We start from the raw sequence: 20,281 nt of genomic DNA on the forward strand, positions 1-20,281 counted from the left end.
CAATCAACATTTGGTTCTCACATCGATCCTCTGCTCAGGCTAAAGAGTCATAGGCGGCCAATTAATAATAGGATCTTCTACGGTCAAGTTTTGGGGGGAGTCAAAGCTGTTCACACACAGACTCATTATCCATTCTCGACCTTGCCACATGCAGGGAGTACCTAGAGAGAGGTGGTAGGGAAATAGTTGTAGAGGGGAAAAATCTGAGCCACCGATATTAAGCGTCTACTTCAAGAATAGAGTATTAGGAGCCAGATCTCCTTCTCAACTCCTTAAAGGCCTCAGAGCCAAAAAGGAACATAGAGATAATCCTAGACAGTGCTTGTTGAAGTGTGATGTATTTGCACATGTTGGTAGGCACAGCTCACTGATGAGATGCTGGTAGGGCAGGCATTGTTCTAAGCGCTGTACGTGTAATAACTCACAGTAACACGCTTAAATGGATTCACATTATCTTGATTTTACGGATGAGGAAACTGAGGCACAGGTACGTTAAATGGCTTGCCCATCAACACAAAGCCAGCAAGTGGCAGAGCTGGGATTTGAACCCAGGCTATCTGGCTCCAGGGTCTGCTCTCAGCTGCTACACTGTACCTACTGGTTTCACATGTGTCTATATTAACGTATATTTGAAACAAAAAGATAACTATTATAGCTCTGGACAAGTCCAAGGCATGCAAGGTATTGGTAATCCATTTGGCATAGCTATGGCGTCCAGACATACCTGTGAATGGGTCGAACCTCAAGTGACAGGATCTTCACAATAACACGTTGGAGTAACCCATCTACATTAAATGACAGATTTATTTTAAATTTGTAGATTTATACAGATATACTGAATATCTGCGCATTTGGCTTTATTCTTTCCAGGGCTGTACTGCAGGGGTATTTTCCCCCCTTCAACAGCAAAAATGTTAAGGGCTGGGCTGTGTAAGAATGATTAACTGGGAGAAACATTGATTCTAGTCCAAATCTCCTAATTTGGAAGTAAGGAATTGAAAGCCTGGGCGGTAAAGCACCTGCTGAAAGTAACACAGTTAATTGATGTTGACAATAATGATTTTTTTTTCTGAGCTCTTACTATGTAGCAGGTACCATTTTAAGTGTTGTTACGAGGCTTATGATATTTAAATCTAATTACAACTTTTATGGTAAACACTACTGTGTTACCTCCATTTTACAGGCAGGTAAACTGAGGCTGACACAAAGTGTAATCTGCCATGCGGTCACACAGCGGTAAGGGATGGAGCTGGACTTGAACCTTAGCTTTTCTAATTCCAGAACCTAAGATGTCACCTCTGCCACTACACTTCCACCCGTGTGAAGTGTTAGCAGTTCATCACAAAGCAAGTCCCTATCTAGATTTCTTTCAACGTCACATGGCCTGCCACTGCCTCTGCGTACTGAGTTGAACTGCTGCAAAACATAACTTCAGAAGGAAGAGATGGGGTGTCTGACTCTGAAGGGTACCCTCCCCCCTCAAAATAACCATTTGAAAAGTTTCAAAATAAATGCAGTTCCAAGCAGAACGCTATTAAAACGCTATTAACTCACCTGCCGTAATAGCAAACATTCTTTGTTTGAATGCAATGAGATAATGCCGTTAGAACACCAAAAGAAAAATGTTTAACGGTACATCCGTAAACGTTTTGTAATACCATGATCGTGTTTTCCTAACAATAGGATGTAACTTGTTACAGGTGAGCCAGATATAAGTTCGCTTCCCTAAGAATTCTCCCTCTCAAGCTTCTCCTGCTCCGGCCCTCATCTTGTTTTCTATTTCTGACTTTTACAAGGCACTGATACGATTTCAATAACAAACAGTGGCCTGTAGGTAAGGCTTTCATCAGAAAGAGGATCTCAAGGTTTTCTTTATAAGCAGCACCTTGATTAACTGCCACTCTTTGGTGATGATAAAATGAAGCCAAGTTAATAATTTTCTGTTCTCATTTCCAGTTGAAGACAATGGCCACAGAGGAAATATGAATGCTTGGTTTGCAGGCTTTAAAGCCTGAGAGTCTGCTAAAAAAGTAGAATCCAGAGAAGTAAAGCTGCTGTGTAAACGTGAGAAAATCTACAGAGAGAAGGAGAGTTTCCTGAGGTTTCTGTCATCACAGCCATGTGAGCCAAGCATTAGGTCCATTTGACAGACTCGGGGAACTGAGGCCATACAACCAGCAGGGAGCGGACCTGAGGTGGGCACCCATGTGCACTTGCTTGTAAATGTGCACTCTTGCCGTCGTTCCGGGCTGAGGCAAGAGGGGAACCAGCAAATGCACAAGGGAGCCCTTGGAACACACACATCCCTGCTGATGACCCTCTCCTTCTCACTTCAGTTTCCCAAACATTTCCTGTGATTAAGGAAGGGAATTAATTATTGATGAGGCAGCAGGCCAACACAGATAGAAATCCCACTCGGACTGGACACGTTGCCCCTGTGGAGAGCTGGGATTACCGTGGAGGAGAATCGTTTTGCTCTTCCTTCAAGAAAAGGCCTGAACAATTGGTCAGCGCCCAGCAGCCTGGTCTTTGGGCCCAAATGGGCATGGCTCTAATTAAAGGCTGTTACTCAGGCCACCTGGTCTGTTCTCTCCCCGTGAAGTGCATTGCGCCAAAAGGTATATCACGTCAAGGTAGAAAGTGGAAATCTAACAAAACGTTTCATCGCTGAATATTGGGATGTGCCACAGTGCAAAGAAAGATCACTCATTCCAGCCAGTGGAATGCATTTAATATTGTCCAATCCTAAGAAGGACTGACTGCAAGATCCAAGCTGAACGGTATCCAGACATCTTAGCATGGCCCACAAGGTCTTCCATGATGTGCCTTCGCTGATCTCGGCTTCCCCACGAGGTCATGATCATCCCGCCCCAAGGCCTGTGCCGTTCCCTGGGCTGGACTACCTTCTCCACCGATCTCAGGGATGGCTCCCATTGGTTCCAGTTTCAGCTGAAATGTCACCTTCTCAGAGACCTCTTCCTCTGTCCCAGGGCACAGCCTTTCACATGACCCTGTCATTTCTCGTCTTTGTAGCATCGAGGCTGTGTGAATACCTCTGCTTTGATTTCCGCTGCCGTCTGTCTCCATCACTAAAATGAAACTCCCTGAAAGTAGGAATGGTCTGTGGTCTGCAGGTGGTACCTTAGCATCTAGAATAGTGCCAGGCGTGAAGCAGATGCTCAGTAATACTTGTGATGTTTTAATTAATGACGCCAAGGGCATAAATAGAGATTATATAATGGCCTTTGTATTTATTTGCAATAGAAGAAACTTCAATGAAAAGGGAAGGGGCATATGTAATGGCGAAGGCTATCAGTGAATTTATGATTGCCTGGATCTTTATGAGTCTTAATTGAAATCTCACCAAACTAACACCTATTCACCTTTCAACTCGGAAGCAGAGCTCACTCCCTTCTGGAAGCTTCCCCAACCAACATATTTTCTTCAGTCTTGCTTCGTCACTTATACTTCTTCAATGATTGCACTAATCACACTATACTATAACTTCCAGCTTCCTAGTTTGCCTTCACCACCGGATTGTTTTTGTCTTGCATACTGCATGGTACTTTGTTGTTACCCAGTAATTAAAAATAAATAAGATAGGGGCACCTGGCTGGCCTAGTCAGAGGAGAATGTGACTCTTGAACACAGGGTTGTGGGTTCGAGCCCCACATTGGGTGTGGAGATTACTTCAAAATAAAATCTTTAACAAAATAAATAAAACCAACCAAACTGAACCCAGCCAAACAAAATAAGATAAAATAAGATGAAATAAGATAAAAGAAAAGAAAAGGAAAGAAAATGAGATAAAATAAAATAAAATAAAATAAAATAAAATAAAATAAAATAAAAAATAAAATAAAATAAAGGGATGCTTATGACATGGTTTTAAAGGAAAGCTCTAAGTTGCCACTGGAGGACTTTTCACCGACTGTTAAAGTGTCTAACAAACCCCCTGTGCCCAGAAATCACTCGGGCTCTCTCCCCTTTTTGAGTGATTACCAAGAGGCATTATAACCCTCTGGGGAGTCTTAGCTCCCAGACTCTGCCATTTAGAGTGTAATGTAAGAAATCCGTTTCTGGAAGGAACACCGTGCATGGTGGTACCTTCCAGCATAGTGAAAACTCGAAAAATAGGGTGGTCTCAGCCAGGGGTCAAATTGCAGATACAATGCTTTATGTATCTGGCAGTGCTCTAGAGACAAATACATAATCACCGAGGTATGCGATCTGGTCGGAAAATTCAGGCCAGATAGAATGACACGGGTAGAAACGCACACGCACACAAACACACGTAACAATGAGCACTCTTATTTGTAAAAACCACATGAAGGGATGGCAGTTCCCTACCTCTGAAGTGATTTATAAATTAAAATAATTGCCTCTTTGAACTGTTCAGATATTAATTGACCTATCACTAATGTATGCACGGTCCCCAAACCATCCAAACATTACCTAAACATTTTTATTCCCTTTATTCTGGATATCCAAAAAAACCACAAAAATAGGCTCTTTGTTCTGATGCCAAGGGCCATAAAGGAAAAGCCATCATCTTTGATGACTTTGCTGTTCTTATTCTATTTCTTCCTCAAATTAATTCTAAGTGAAATAGTGAGTACTCTGAGCTTGAATAAGCCTTCCCACTCCCCTCCCCTTCTAACAATCTCATCCCAGTGCACACGGATCCAGTTCTGGCTCAGATTTCTGGTAATGAGAGCAGGGCAATTCATTATTTTTTTTATTAATTTTAGCTTTGGGTACATATCCCAAACCACCCCAGATTGTGGGTGGCAGGCATTTCCTTCCTACGTAGAATGAGGGAGAAACTATACATTGGCCAAGGCCCAGATGTGCATAGACTGGAACAAGTTTCCTGGGGGCCCATTCCGCAAAGGGTGATCTTGACCTAAATTGAAAGGCAGGCAGAAAAGCATAGCGCTTAAGACAGGAGCTTTAGAGCAGTAGTTCCAAACCAGAGGCGATTTTGCATCCCACCCCCAGGGCAAATATGGCAAAATCCGGACACATTGTTGGTTGTTACAACTTGGCAGCAGTTGGCAGGGGTGGGAGGGTGGGGTGTGGAGGGGAGTGCCAGTGGCACCTAATAAGCACTAAGGATAGTGCTCAATCCTACGATGCCCAAGACAGCCCCCACAACAAAGGACTATCCAGCCCAAAATGTCAAAAGTGCTGAGGTTGAGAACTCTACCCTAGAGTCCAAAACATTTGAATTCACATTCCCACTCTGCTCTTTTATGGCTGGGACCGTGGGCCATGTTTCCTGATCTCTCCGAGCCTCAGATTTCTCTTCTGCCAATGGAGATAATGATAAAATACCCACTCTGCTGGCCTTCTGTCAAGGCTAGCACTGGTGAGGGGTTGAAAGTACAATTTATTTTCATTTCTCTATTAACGTATTCGTTTAAGTTTGTTTTTGAGATGGAGACAGTGCAAGAGGGGGAGGGGCAGAGAGAAAGGGAGGCAGAATCCCAAGCAGTCTCCATGCTGTCAGCACAGAGCTGGACATGGGGCTTGAACTCACAAAACCTTGAGAACATGACCTGAGCCAAAACCAAGAGTCAGACACTCAGTGGACTGAGCCACCCAGTCTCCCCTGATGTATTTTATTTTTTAAATGTATTTTCATTTACTACATAATTATATTAAGAATCAAGTACTTTTTAAAATTTTATTTTTTGTTTTATTCCATTTTGTTTATGAAAAAATGTTTTTATGTTTATTTTTATTTTTGAGAGAGAGAGAGAGAGAGAGAGACAGAGCACCAGCAGGGGAGGGGCAGAGAGAGAGGGAGACACAGAATCTGAAGCAGGCTCCAGGCTCTGAGCTGTCAGCACAGAGCCCGACACAGGGCTTGAACCCATGAACCCTGAGATCATGACCTGAGCTGAAGTTGGACGCTTAACCAACTGAACCACCCAGGCGCCCCTATTCTAGTTTGATTTAGAAAGAGAGTATGTGCAAGTCAGGGAGAAAGGCAGAGGAAGAGAGAGTGAGAGAGAGAGAGAGAGAGAGAGAGAGAGAGAGAGAGAGAGAATCTTAAGCAGGTTCCAGACTCAGCACATAGTCCAACATGGGGCTCAATCCCATGACCCAGGGATCATGATCTAGGCCTAAATCAAGAGTCAGACGCACAACCAACTGAGCCACCCAGGTGCCCCAAGTACTTTTTTTTTTTTAAAGTAAGTTCTACACCCAGTGTGGGGCTTGATCTCACAACCCCGAGATCAAGAGTCACATGTTCTAGCAACTGAGCCAGCCAGGCATCCCTCTATTAATGAATTTTAAATGAAAACACAAATTGCCACAACTTGAGGGGAACTGTCAACTTTTAAATTTCAGTTCCAAACCCAAGTTTTACTTTGTCTTTATATTAATGCAAAATGCATGATTCAATGGAAGGATACAGAAATGCAGAATTCAATCTATAAAATAGAAAGATCTGGCAATAACTGACTCTTCATTTGGTGTGGCTAAGTAACACTAACTTCAAAATGTCAAAAACCCATTCTGTTTTGAGTCAATAACAGGAAAAAACAATTATGAATAGATATGTTTTCCAGCCTCTACCCAGACCCATGGTTGCCAAGTCAGAAATACAGGACCACTTGCTTGAGTTTAAAAAGTTAAAAAAGTCCCAAGTTTCTAGTGGGCAAAGACACAGCATTTTCAAAATGCTTAAGAGAGTAGAAGAAAATGGACATCTAAGTCACATTCTGGTATGCTTCCATGTGATGTTAATATGGAATATCAGTTTAAGCAAATATGACTGTGGTACAAAGTTTAATATTTATTTGAATATGAAATCAATGTGGTCTTATAACACGTTTACACGAAAATTGTCCTGAAACTGTTATTTACAATCCGAAATCTTTTGGTATTATATAGAAATAGTGTGCTAGTGCTTTATATCAACTGAAAATACTGTTCCCAGATAATCTGATGTGTGAAAATCACGGCCTCCCGATACTTCTGAAAGTCCCAACTCACCCTTCCTTGTACTGGCTCTTACTTAACAGACTAACGAGGATAGTCCTGGGGTGCCTGGATTAATACAGTTAGTCCTGGATTCTCTCTCTCTCTCTCCTTCTGCCCCCTCCCCTGCCCTCTCTCACGTACATGTGCTCACTCCCTCTCAAAATAAAAAATAAAAATTAAATAACAATTTTTAAAAAAGAGGACAGTCTTTCTGGTCATTCTACAGATATTTCCTGAGTGCTAACTATGCGTGCCCACTATGACAGGTGCTGGGGATAGGTCATGTTTTGCAACATTCAAATGGTCAGGAGATAGCATAGCTTGGAGAGTGAGTTCTCAGATTCAGGAGTCGAAGAAATGTGGCTTGATTTCTGGTTAAGCCATGTGTTAGCTGGTGACCCTCTGGCCACCTATCAAACTTGCCAGAGGCTCAGTTTCCTCAGCTGAAAAAGAGGCTGATAGAGTTTTTTTTCCCTTTTGTTAAAAAAAAAAAAATGCCAGTACAAAGCACTGAGCATGGAGCTTGCTATTTATTAAGAAAAGTGCTCAAAAACCAGTTATGTTAGGGGCACCTGGGTGGCTCAGTTGGTTAAGCGGCCGACTTCAGCTCAGGTCATGATCTCACAGTCCGTGAGTTCGAGCCCCGCGTCGGGCTCTGTGCTGACAGCTCAGAGCCTGGAGCCTATTTTGGATTCTGTGTCTCCCTCTCTCTGACCCTCCCCCGTTCATGCTCTGTCTCTCTCTGTCTCAAAAATAAATAAACGTTAAAAAAAAACCCAGTTATGTTATTATAAGGGCCACTATGCTATTTTTACAGCCCAGAAATGGCCCAGTTTTGGAAAATGGAGGCCGTGTTTCTACATCAATGGGAGAATTTAAAAAGCATTACAAATGGGAGGCTGAATAAGCCATATTTCTTACAGTAACGTGTATACGCTTACCAAATGGAGCCAGCTGTCACAAAACAATCCAAGGTTGCTGTTGCTGCTTTTTGTTTTAATTCTTAAACTTCTGATGGCCAACTGGATGCTTAATCCAGTAGCTGGATGAGCTTCTCCACATTGCATTGTTTACATATTTTCTTCAGACATGGGTAGTATTATGAAACAAACCCTTCAGTTTGCACACATTCAGAGCTGCTCTCTAACTTCACTTCTGACAAATGTATTTTTTTAATGTTTATTATTTTTGAGAGAGAGAGAGAGAAACAGAGCATGAGTGGGGGAGGGGCAGAGAGAGAGGGAGACACAGAATCAGAAGCAGGCTTCAGGCTCTGTCAGCACAGAGCCCAACGTGAGGCTCGAACTCATGAGCTGTGAGATCATGACCTGAGCCAAAGTTGGATGCTTAACCAACTGAGACACCCAGGTGCCCCCTGATAAATGTATTTTTTATAGACAGCCAACTCATGACGAAATTCTCAATGGTCGTGAAGAAGAAACACAAATGGTAAATAGCACTTACTGTTTTTCTTATTAAAAAAAAAAAGCAATAAGTGGTTTCTTGTGAAAAATATAAAAAACACAAAAGGAAGAATATAAAACATTCACCTCTAATCTCAAGGACCAGAGAGAGTTTTTTCTTTTCCATGCATGCGTGTGCATGTGCGTGTATGCGTTTGTAGGCATACACATTGAATGCTACTCTCCCTCAACAAACTTTTCCTATTTCATTTTATCCTTGATTGGGATCACCAGATGTTACCATACTAAAAACAGAGGTCAGCAAACTCTTTCTGTGAAGGGCCACATAGTAAATATGTCAGACTTTGTGGGCCATGTCATCTCTGTCACAACTATTTGATCCTGCCATGGTAGCATGAGAGCCACCATAAACAATCTGTAAATGAACGTGGCTGGATTTTGCTCACTGCAGGCTAGATTTCTCCCCATCCCGTATTTTGCTGACTCTTGTACAAGAGCCTCATGGATAGTTATGATAGATTATTAAGCATAATTATACTCTAGTGTTATCACTAAGTATATTTTGTTATAACGCTTCCAAGGAAAAACTATGGCTCTTTAATCTCGTAGAGCGCTTTTTAAAATTTATTTTTTATTTGATTTTTTTTAAAGTAATCTCCACAACTACTGTGGGGTTCGAACTCACACCCAGAGATCAAGAGTCACACGCCCCACCAACTGAGCCAGCTGGGCATCCAATGCCTTAGGCGATTTCTTAAAGGGTTATCACGTGAGCGCGTATTTTGAGAAATTAAATATAAACGAAAGATAACCAGGCATGAAAGGAAACAAGTTTTCTGGAGGTCAATTAAAAATGCAAAGGACTCCTGACACGGCTCATAATTAAGTAAGTGTGCGCTTGTTTCCCCTGAGCTCGTCGTGTTGTTTGGGGAGCAGCATTCCCAGGGAATGCAGGAAGAGGTGGCCTGTTTCTCCTGGCTACCAGAGTCTTTGTGTTGCCTTACGTGAATAGTGTGAATCCAAATCTCTGTCGCAGCTGCTCCCAAGATCCAGTAGCTTTCTCAAATAATAACATCATTTGTTACTAAATGGTTCAAGTGGGGGAAAGGAAGTCCTTGAATGGATTCCTTTGTGTTTCATTCTGTGGAAACAGAGAGGCATGGGTTATAGGTTGTGCTCTGTGGGAAGCTAAGTCAGGGTCAAATATTAGCATTTAGGAGGTTGATTAGGAAGTGCTCTTGGGATCAACACCTGGGGACGGGATGGGACAAAAGCAGGATGGGGCAGAGAGAGAGAGGTTGGGCTGTTCTGCATTCTCAGCAAAAGCTCAGCAGACCCCAGTGGGAGCTCTAGAGCTAGGAAGACCCTGCGACATCATCCTGAGTTGGAGAGAGGAGGCCTGGCCTTTCCAGTGGTGTTGACCAGGTACTGGCAGAGGGCAAGGTAGCGTCCCTCAGTGGTCTTTTCCCAAAGTGGGCAGACAACCAAGGGTGCTTTCTAGCAGGGAGGATAAGTCCTTCAACCCCGAAGGAAGTTTATGGGTGGCGTGTCAGGGCACCTACTGTCTCCAGGGTTAACTCGAGATGAGAAACTTACCCAAGTCAATATTCTGTTCTTAGTTTGAAAAACCAATGTTTTAGGGGTAGTGTGGCATTTTAGCTCAGGTTTAATTAAGCCATTAGGTTTAGTGATTTCACGGAGTCATTACTTCAGTTTCAAGACCTGCCAACTCTCTCTGTGCAAGGCACTGTCAGTGCATGTAAGTTAGATACAAAAACAAATTCAAGGCCTAGGTCTTGTCCTCGGGGACCTGATAGTCTCTTTGGAGAATGCTGAAACTTGAGATTCAAGGATTTTGAAGTGGTGACAAGTCTTGGGGATGATGTTAAAAAACCACGCTTCACCCAACCCAAATTCATGCAAAAGAATTCCCATTTTACTTTTTTAAGCCACTACCCTTTATAAGTTTATTAATAAATGGCATCAGTAATAATCATGGCTCCGTTTCTGCTGCAGGGAAGCCTGGGGTAATAAACAGAGTAGAGATGTGTGGCAAGACTTAGAGACTGGTATCATGGCCAAGATTTATTATCTCCAATAGACACTTAGTTATCTAAAGTCCCCTGTGCCAGCTACCCCAGCTTTCAATACTGTGATCTATCATCTTCTTTGGGGTGTCACTTTTTTCTTCCCCCGAGGGTTGTATATATTTTACCAGCATATTATAATACATTACAGATATTACCCAAGGGTCCCATTGAATGAGAATCCTATATTCAAAACACACTTTGACTCACAAATGGAATACAGCTTTAGTGCTTTTTCACGTGCAAGTTACAAACGAGATCCCTGTACAATTAAGAAGCCAGAGTGGGACTTTATACTGGCACCTGGAGGGTTGTGGACCAAGTTCAAGAGTATGAAAAGGTGTTTGTGGAATTCAGAGGAGAGCAAAAAAGATCTCATTCAGAACACGTAAAATGCCCAAATAACTGCTTCCGTGTGACATACGTGCAAGGCGTATGTAACTACCTGGGGTTTTACGGTTTTTAGGAAATACTGGACGTCAAATATCATGTTCTGCAACAACACAATTCTTTTTTTAAAAAACATTTTTTTTTTACAATTTCTGTATTTTTGAGAGACAGAGAGAGACAGACATGAGTGGGGGAGTGGCACAGAGAGGGACACACAGAATCCGAAACAGGCTCCAGGCTCTGAGCTGTCAGCACAGAGCCTGATGCAGGGCTCGAACCCACAGACTGTGAGATCATGACCTGAGCTGAAGTCGGACGCTTAACCGACCGAGCCACCCAGGTGCCCCACCACAATAACACAATTCAGTATCAGCGGTTTCGTTTACTCATTATTTATTCCTTCTTTCATTCCATCCAGGCAGCATCACTGATATCGTCTGTGTGGATGGTGCCCCTGGAGCTGGGCAGTACATAGCCTGTACAGCTGCATCCTGGGGCCCCGATTCAACAATATGTACTGGGTGAGTATGTGCCAGGCACTGTGCTGGGTGCTGAGAGCAGAGTGGTGAGCAAGACAGATTCGGATCTTGCCCTCATGGAGCTTTATTTAAATGAAGTCGGAAAAAAAAAAACCCCAAAAAGCAAACAAATACAAGTTGAGATAAGTCCTCTGAAGTATAGGAACAGGATAGGATATGGACCTCTCACAGGGAGATCTAGGCTGGCAGGTAAGAAATTCTGAGGAAGTAACTTTGAAGGGGGGCGCCTAAAAGACAAGAACGTGTGTGGATGTGAAAACTGGGATAGGGAAGATCAAGAAGTAGTATGAGATAGCCCCAGAACTGAACAAGACCAGTGTAGACGGGGTGCAGACGTGGGAGCGGAAGGAGATGGGGCTGGAGAAGCAGACAGGGGACAGACCTTCCAGAGCTTCGAAGGCAGTGTTGAGGATTTCGGTCTTCGTCCTAAGAAACATCGGAAGAGGGCACCTGGGTGGCTCAGTTGGTTTAGCGTCTGACTTCATCTCAGGTCATGATCTTGCAGTTCCTGGGTTCGGGCCCCGCGTCGGGCTCTGTGCTGACAGCTCTGAGCTTGGAGCCTGCTTGGGATTCTGTGTCTCCCCTCCTCTCTCTGCACCTCTCCTGCTCATACTGTCTCTCTCGAGGCGGAATTATTTGATGTTAACATCAAAGACCACCGCAATCAAGTGTGGGATTTGCCTATTAATATGCCATGTAGCTAATAAAATGGTCATTCCCCTTTTATTTCCCAGAAGCCTATGTGACAGCCTAAAAGTGAATCCCTCTTTCCTCTTCTGTAACATATAGTACTGACTTGTTTGGGGATATTTGACAGACTAAAATTTAAGCCCTCTTTCCTTTTCCATAATATGTAGTACCAATTCGTTTGCGATTGCAGTGAAAATTCAAAGAGACAATACATAACTCAACCATTTAGCACAATGACTGCTCTACCATAATTATTGTTAGCTGCTCTTGCTTACTACTGTTAGCCGTACATATGTTAGAGGTTTACAGTAAGAATCACATCCTTTTCCCTCTAAACTGAGAACCAAAATTCGAGAAAATAGATACAGGAATTAAACCAAGAGAGATGAAAGGATTAGTTTTATAACTGATATTGCTAATTGGAAGAACATGGACTGGATTTTCTGTCCACCTCTACCAAATCTAGCAATTGGTATAGCTAAGCCCAAGAAACATTGAAATTGCTTTTTTGCCTCCATCAAAGATGGAGCGGCCCGGACACTGTCCCATCCCAGGTTGGCTGACATCATGGCAGAACAGAGCCGACCCCTCAGGTGAGTCACAGAGCAGAGAAGTTGAGAGCTCTGATCGTGGCGTTGGACACGTGAGCGAACCTGGCCGTGCCATTCATTAGCCAAGAAATACCCAGCTCTCAACGTTTCTGTGACAGTCTTGTCATCTCTAAGAAGCGGGTGGTAATGGTACCACCTCACAGGACTGTCATGGGGGTTGAATAGATGAAAATGTTGCTCTCTGGCACATAGAAACTCCAGTAATATATGTTTGTCGCTATCAGTATCGACAAAAAGAATACAGAATACAGAAAGCATGGCACCCCCATGTTCTCCAGTCCCTCCTATCAAAGAGGTTACTCTTCTTCCCAAGGAGAAGAGCACGTTAGGAGCAAATACTTCTGAAAGAGAGGTCATGGTCCCATGCATTTTCTTTCTCTACTCTGGATACTAAGCAGAAGGGAATAGGGTTTACCTTCCATATATTTTATCACTTGATATGGGTTTGAAGCTATCCTATCCCTGCAGGTCCCTATGTCCACCTGGAGAGAAGGGGCTTTGTCACATTCATTAAATATTCCCATAAAAAGGGCCATGTGCTGTGCTTTGCATCCAGTCAGCACTCAATCAATGCATGATGCATTTGAACGTGAGCATCTTTCTCTGAGAGATTTTGTTTCCAATATACTACTTGTGAGGGGCTAACGTGTGGGGGCAAAATACAGGCTCTGAACAGAAGTGTGAGGTTCCCACTTGTTTGCTCCCTTTCTTCAAAACAATCGAGCCTTCTGGATCCTGATTTGCAGGACCATCCTGAAACTGCAGGATATCTGACACTGACAAATTTTTTAGCACAGGGCAAACACTTTTTACATTCAACTTCCTCGTGTCTGCTTTTTTCCTGATCTAGAGTTATTGGACTTATATGTCCAAAGCAGAAACAAAGAATTAGAAAAAGTTTACTGTAAGATGAACACCTTGATTTATTTGCTCCCTCCATTTGTATGCTCATAAATTAGGTTTAGCTAAATATACACATAGAGGAAGGATTCAGTGAAATATGGAACGGCAACTGGGGTGCCTGGGTGGCTCAGTTGGTAAGCATTTGACTCTGGATTTCAGCTCAGGTCATGATGTCATGGTTTGTGGGATTGAGCCCTGCATCAGGCATAGTGTGGAGCCTGCTTGGGATTCTCTGTCTCCCTCTCTGTGCACACCACCCCCCACCCCTGCTGCCCGTTCTCTCTGTCTCTCAAAAATAAATAAATAAAACATTAAAAAATATGGTATAGCAACTAGGCAATATATTGTGAGGCTAGTAAATATGAAGATTGTGTGGCTATGTAGAAAACATTCACAAAATAATATTCAATTCAGTAAAGGAGGGCACCATACTGGAGGTATACTATCATTCTAATATATGAAATACATTTCCTTTGTTGTACTAATTACTCTCTGAAATTATTTGCTTGGTATTTATTACCTGCCTCCCCCAATTGCAATGTATGTTCAATGGGATTTTGTCTATTTTGTTTGTCCCGATAATTCCATGGCCTTGTGGCAGGGTTTGGCACACCACGACCAGCTGGCCAAATCTGACACGCTGCCTGTTTTGTAAATAAAGCTTTATTGAAACACCACCAGCCATCTTTCTTTACATATTGTCTATGACTGTCTTTGCCCTACAATGGCTGACCTGGGCAGTTGTAACAGAGCCTGGGTGGCCCTGGAAATCTCAGTCTTTTACTACGTGGCCCATCATGGAAGATGTTGGCTGATCTCTGGCGTAAAACACTGGCTGACACATGTTAGTGCTTAAGAAGACTTAGAGAATGAATGAGTGAGTCAATGGATAAATGAATACGTGTAAATAAAGAGCGACAGAAAATGCTGATAAAGAAAAACGTGTATGAAAGGGATAGAACTATGGTTGACATTCTTGCCTTTTGAAATCCTGAACTGTTTGTTTAGCAACGTTATTCCTTAAACAGAAGTAGAAGAAAAATTTTAAAAGTCATCCTACTATCTTTGTAGATCTCAGAGAATATAGTTTTGAGGTCTGCGGTTCAAGAATTGCTGAAATTCTAGATTACTGAGCTATTCACTCATGTTTTCATTTTTAGTTCAAAAGCAAAGCGCCCTCATTACTAATTATCCTTCTAATTGTGAGTTAACAGTGGGGAAAGCCAGTCCGTGGGGATTACTGGAGAGGCTATGCCACAGCAGACCGTGTGGGTTGTTCAAACATGAATGGAACAGACCTGACTTGTGTAGTAATGTAAATAATATTTACCAACTGGTCATTCATCAGAATTAAATTGATCCAAGGCCCCACGAGGCTTGGTTATCTCAGTCTGTGCTCCAGACATAACATTTACCTGATAACTCACAGGGTCCCCAGGCCAGCTCTGCCCTCCTTAGTGGAGTTCTCCTTCTATCGGCCTTCAAAAAGAGTCTTCTTTGTTTAAAAGTCAATCTGTTGGCCGAGAAAAGAGAAATCAGCATATACCTTTTTAAAAGATCAAGAAACAAAAATAGGACGAGAGAGACATTTTGTTTGCTTCACGTGATGATGAAAATTGGTCTCACACACTGCCTCTATCCATTCCCATGCTCCTGTGAATCTGGTTAGCACTTTTATAACTATTTGCTCATTTGCTTAACACTCCTTTAGGGTCCTATCCAACTACTAGCGGAAGCCAAAAGAGGAAAAGCAATCTATTCACCAAAAGGCTGCATTTTTAAAAGACATTCTGCATACTCCATTTCACAAAGAAACAACGGGACTATGAGCTCTGGGACATTAATTTTTCATAGGCAAGATATTCATCTTTAATGCACATGGCCATAGGTTCAAAAAGTAATGTTAAGCTTGTGTATGTTGGCTGGAGTAATGCTGTTCAAGACTTCCTCCCAGCTCCCTGTTGTACAGGAGTTTTACCCCACTGTGTTCAGTGTTTTCCTTTGCATTTCAGAGCCCTGGAATCAAGTGTAGTTGAGGTTGCATGCTGGATTTTGGTACAGGCATGTGTTTGCGTGAATTTATCTGTATTTACATCCTTCATTAACAGTGGTGGCAATTATTCTAAAGTAACCCAACAATAAGGTGCAAATTATTTGACCCCTTTGAGCAAAAAGTCAGGAAAAGATCACAATGCCCCAGAAAGAGGCTCGGATACCTGAGTGACCTCATTAAATATGGCTGTCCCATCCCTCCTAGAACTCCTATTTATAATTAATCATTAAAATGGCTAGATTAAGCAGAATCCAATTATGATGAAGGCACAGCTTGCCTCTTTGGAAGAGAAAACGGAAATGCTTCTCTAGCTTGGGGTGATACAGCTCTTTGTACAGGTTCACTTCGGAATTGACCTCGCTTGAGCGGAGACGGGAAAGGTCTTTGAATGAACAGAAGAGGCGGCAGCCCCAATAAAACAGCACTGACATACATAGACACACAGAGAATGAAGACACCGAGTGGGACAGAATGCCAAAGGCATGCAAAAAGTCACGCCGACAGAAATGGAGCAGGGACGCTATTTGTGACTCTGCTTCATAAAACACATATTCACTGAGGCCACTAACATATCTTTCTCCACAATTTCAAATGTAGTATATCACATAAGCCTCTTTTTGCTCTAGACCCAAAGCTGCAGGAAGTCCACCAGCCGTGTACTCTGCTTTTATTAGGTTGAGTATATCCAGATGATTTTAATAAAGTTTTAAAAGGGCATTAGTTTCCCGCTATTTCAATGAAAACCACTTGCAAGACGAATTTAAAGCAATAGATCTATTTCTTGTCAACACGTGCCCCTTTTATGCAAATAGGCTACTCTTCTGTAATAGCCAACAAAACAACACACACACATAATCATCAACTGCATGTGACATGGAAGAAAAATGTCAGTGTTGTAAATGTTTAAAGATGAAGAAAATGGAATGTATGCTGGGTGCCATGGTATGCTGTCCAGATTCCCCATTCAGGACCGAGGTTCTTGTTACCTCAATTGCCGTAAGCTCAGAGTCTGGACACTGGAGGCTCTCTCTGGGAAGTGTCAGCCAAATAGTGTCTTTCAAAAAAAAAGTATTTATTTTTGAGAGACAGAGACAGAGCGTGAGCAGGGGACGGGCAGAGAGAGAGGGAGACACAGAAACTGACGCAGGCTCCAGGATCCGAGCTGTCAGCACAGAGCCCGACGCGGGGCTTGAACTCACGAACCGCGAGATCATGACCTGAGCCAAAGTCAGATGCTTAACAGAGACTGAGCCACCTGGGTGTCCCGATAGTGTCTTGTTTTAAGTCATGCCTGTTCCCTAGAGGCAGCTCACAATCCAGTGACTGGTCAATATGTGTGTTGGATGGGAGGGCAGAGAGAGGTGCATAAAGGCCTGACCCCCTGACGTCACGTGACCACGAGGCCATTCTAGCAGGAAGCTACTGAGGTCTTGCTGTGACCACATCATGGTTCAATATCTCCTTGGGCCCAGTTCTACCTCTTGCTTCCTCCTACAGGGTTTAAACTTAAGAGAATTACATGCAGATCTGTAGGTCGGAGCTAATTTCCTAGGGAACCCAACCTAAAATAGTGAAGAATATTCCTTCCCAATCTCTCTTTGATTTTCTCTTCAGCTTTTTATTATGGAAATATGCAAACATACACAAAAGTCAAGAATATAACTCATCAGCCTTATCAACATCTTGCCATTTTTGTTTCATCTAAGCCTTTTTTAAAGCTGTCTTCTTTTCAAGTCAATCATTTTAGCCGTAAATATTTCAGTATGTATCTAACGTATGAAGATGTTCTAAAAGCAATAACCACAATGCTATTAGAACATGTAAAATTAACATATAAAAATAATTCCTTAAAACCATCTAAAACCCAACTGTGTCCAAAATTCCTCAGTTGCTTCCAATTTTTTTCTTTTTCTTTTTTCTTTTCTTTCTTTCTTTCTTTCTTTCTTTCTTTCTTTCTTTCTTTCTTTCTTTCTTTCTTTCTCTTTCTTTCTTTTCCTACAGGGCACAATGATTTGTGAATTGTTATTCCCACTTGAGGACTCATCTTAAGGTAATCATGACTCCTCACCAGCATGCCTACCCTGGCCTTCTATCTGGTCTCCTCGTCTGTACCTCACCTCCCTCTTTGGAAGCCTTTCCCACTGTTGTCAGGTCGGTTTTCCTAAGATTCAGGTCTATTAATGTTTCCCGCCACAAACAGCACTATTTCTCTAAGTATGGCGAATGGAACATTAGTCTGTCAACTGCGTTTTAAAAAGGAAAAAACATAAATGGATATTCTGTGATCAAATAAATCTCAGAAACGCTATGAATTTTGTTCCCTATTCAAGGCTCTGAGCAGTCCTGCAGTAAAAGACCTGTCAAACCTTTTAATCCAGTGCTTTTCAAACCTGTTTGGCGACAGAACACTGTTTAGACCCTGTTGACATCCAACAGAGACCGTGCTCTGTGGAACACCCCTTGGGAATTGCTGGCTTCCTGGAACGGCATTCAAGGTCCTTTGTAGCCTGACTGTAGCCACATCTTCCAAGTAGTAGGTCTAGAATTTTCTTTCCATTTTCCTTCTTTGATCCTTTGGTACCTGCCACCGTAGACAGTTCTTTTGTTGAAATCCATCACATGCTGTATTATTTTTTTTTAGTTTTTTGATGTTTGTTTATTTTTGAAAGAGAGAGAGAGAGGCAGAGAGAGGAGGAGACACAGAATCAGAAGCAGGCTCCAGGCTCTGAGCTGTCAGCACAGAGCTCCATGTGGGGCTTGAACTCACTAATAGTGAGATCATGACCTGAGCCAAAGTCGGATGCTTAATTGACTGAGCCACCCAGGTGCCTCTCCATCACATGCTTTAAATCCCAGATTCTCTAAGAAGCCTTACACATATTTCCCAACCAGAGTCAATCGTTTCTTTCTCTGAATTCTCAAAGTATCTGTGCAATATATGGCAGCCATGGAGGCCTCGGGCTCTGAATGATGTTTTGCAGGTTACCAGAAAAAGGACTTTCTCATTTCAAAATGGGAAAATGTAGCACTTGCTCCATTAGAATTATGTTGTGGGTTAAACAAGAGGATGAATGTGGGTACAATTAAATCTAAAGTATTAAAATCAAGGACTGCATAGAATTCATCATTGTACTTTCTGATAAATCTTGCATAGCTTTGAGTACAAGCGATCTTTACTTATGTTTGTAGAATTGTTATACTCAACTGTTGACTCAGTTTTTCTACTCAACTGAGATTCTGGGTCATCTGTCACCTTCATAACATTGATGAGACAAATTCTTTGTGCTTTTGGAGGAGAATTCTGTGTTTTAGGCTGTGATCATTCATCCCAGTTGTACTTATAAACGAGATGGGCTTTAGAAGGTCACTTATCCTCTCTGGAGCTCAGTCTCCAGATCTGTAACGTTTAAGAGATCAAGCTAAGTCAATAAGACTCTCAAAAATTTTTTAAATGTTTATCTATTTTGAGAGAGAGAGAGAGAAGAAGTGTGCATGTTGGAGGGGGAGGGGCAGAGAGAGAGGAAGAGAGAGAATCCCAAGCAGGCTTCATGCCATCAGCACAGAGCCAGACGTGGATCTCAATCCTGTGAACCACAAGATCATGACCTGAGCCGAAATCAAGAGTCAGATGCTTAACCAACTAAGCCACATAGGCACTCCTCAAAAAAATTTTTAAACCAAGACCTTTAAAAATTAATATTCCCATGATTTGAAAGACATTTAAAAAAAAAGCAAACAGGACTCATTGAAGTAATAATGATGTTCCTATTTTTTTCTAATCAAAGTGATATTAAAAAAAACCTGATGATTTTGCTTCCTTGTTCAGTCTTATCACAAATAAGTGAACAGTTTTTCCCTGGGCTTTCTATAGTGTTGAACCATGGCACTTAGACATAGATTGTGGCCTTCACGGATAGAGAAGGAACATAGGTGATGGATAGACCTCATCCAGACAGACAAGGCAGTGAGAGAGTCGGTAGGAACAGTGATCTGGGCAGAAGGAACTGGTATAAAGGCCCAAACACAAGAAAGATCGGAGAAAATTCCGTACTTGAAGGAACTCTGTGTGTGTGTGCATGTGTGAATGCAGCACCTATTTATACGGGGTCACGGTATAAAATTTATTGCTAACTATGTGTTGGGGTCAAAAAGGTTTGCTCAACATGACTCCAGACTTCAGGAAGCTTTCTTACAAATGCTTACTGAGTCACCATGGGAACCAGGTGGTAGACATTAAACAAAGGAGCACAAATCCATCTCTTCCACTAAAACGTGGGGTTTAAGAGAGCATGACCTGTTGCTGTTGTGTAAGAATCTACTGACAAGTTCAAGTTGAAAGAAAAACTTCCCCCAGAAGACCAGAGATGGACTGCTTCACAAGATGCACACGTTTGGGACACCTGAGTGGCTTGGTTCGTTCAGCTCAGGTCATGATCTTGCAGTTCTTGAGTTGGAGTCCCACATTGGGCTCTGTGCTGACAGCTCGGAGCCTGGAGCCTGCTTCGGATTCTGTGTCTCCCTCTCTCTGCCCCTTGCCCGCTCGTGTGCACTCTCTCGCTCCCTAAATAAATAAATAACATTTAAAAAA

The 20,281-nt window shown here is 42.4% G+C and overlaps 1 protein-coding gene across 21 annotated transcripts in view; it reads left to right on the forward strand.

Annotated features, from left to right (window-relative positions):
• LOC109279056 (uncharacterized) overlaps positions 1-20,281 on the forward strand; it is a 309,036-nt gene that overhangs the window by 154,204 nt on the left and 134,551 nt on the right. For 9 of the 21 annotated variants that reach the window (XR_008420466.1, XR_008420467.1, XM_053897784.1 and 6 more), the window contains one exon: positions 11,316-11,418. Coding sequence is in view for 10 of the 21 variants with exons in the window: in XM_053897784.1 (XP_053753759.1) it covers positions 11,316-11,418 (103 nt within the window). In the remaining 11 variants the exon portion in view is untranslated. Of the gene's footprint in view, positions 1-1,956; positions 4,916-11,315; positions 11,419-16,031; positions 16,411-20,281 lie in introns of those variants that run through there. The other 12 variants (XR_008420471.1, XR_008420469.1, XR_008420470.1 and 9 more) reach the window with 6 other exon arrangements.

This window comes from Panthera pardus, unplaced genomic scaffold (genome assembly GCF_024362965.1).
Source record: "Panthera pardus isolate Hobbes unplaced genomic scaffold, ASM2436296v1 HiC_scaffold_8, whole genome shotgun sequence".
Classification (NCBI taxonomy): Eukaryota; Metazoa; Chordata; class Mammalia; order Carnivora; family Felidae; genus Panthera; species Panthera pardus.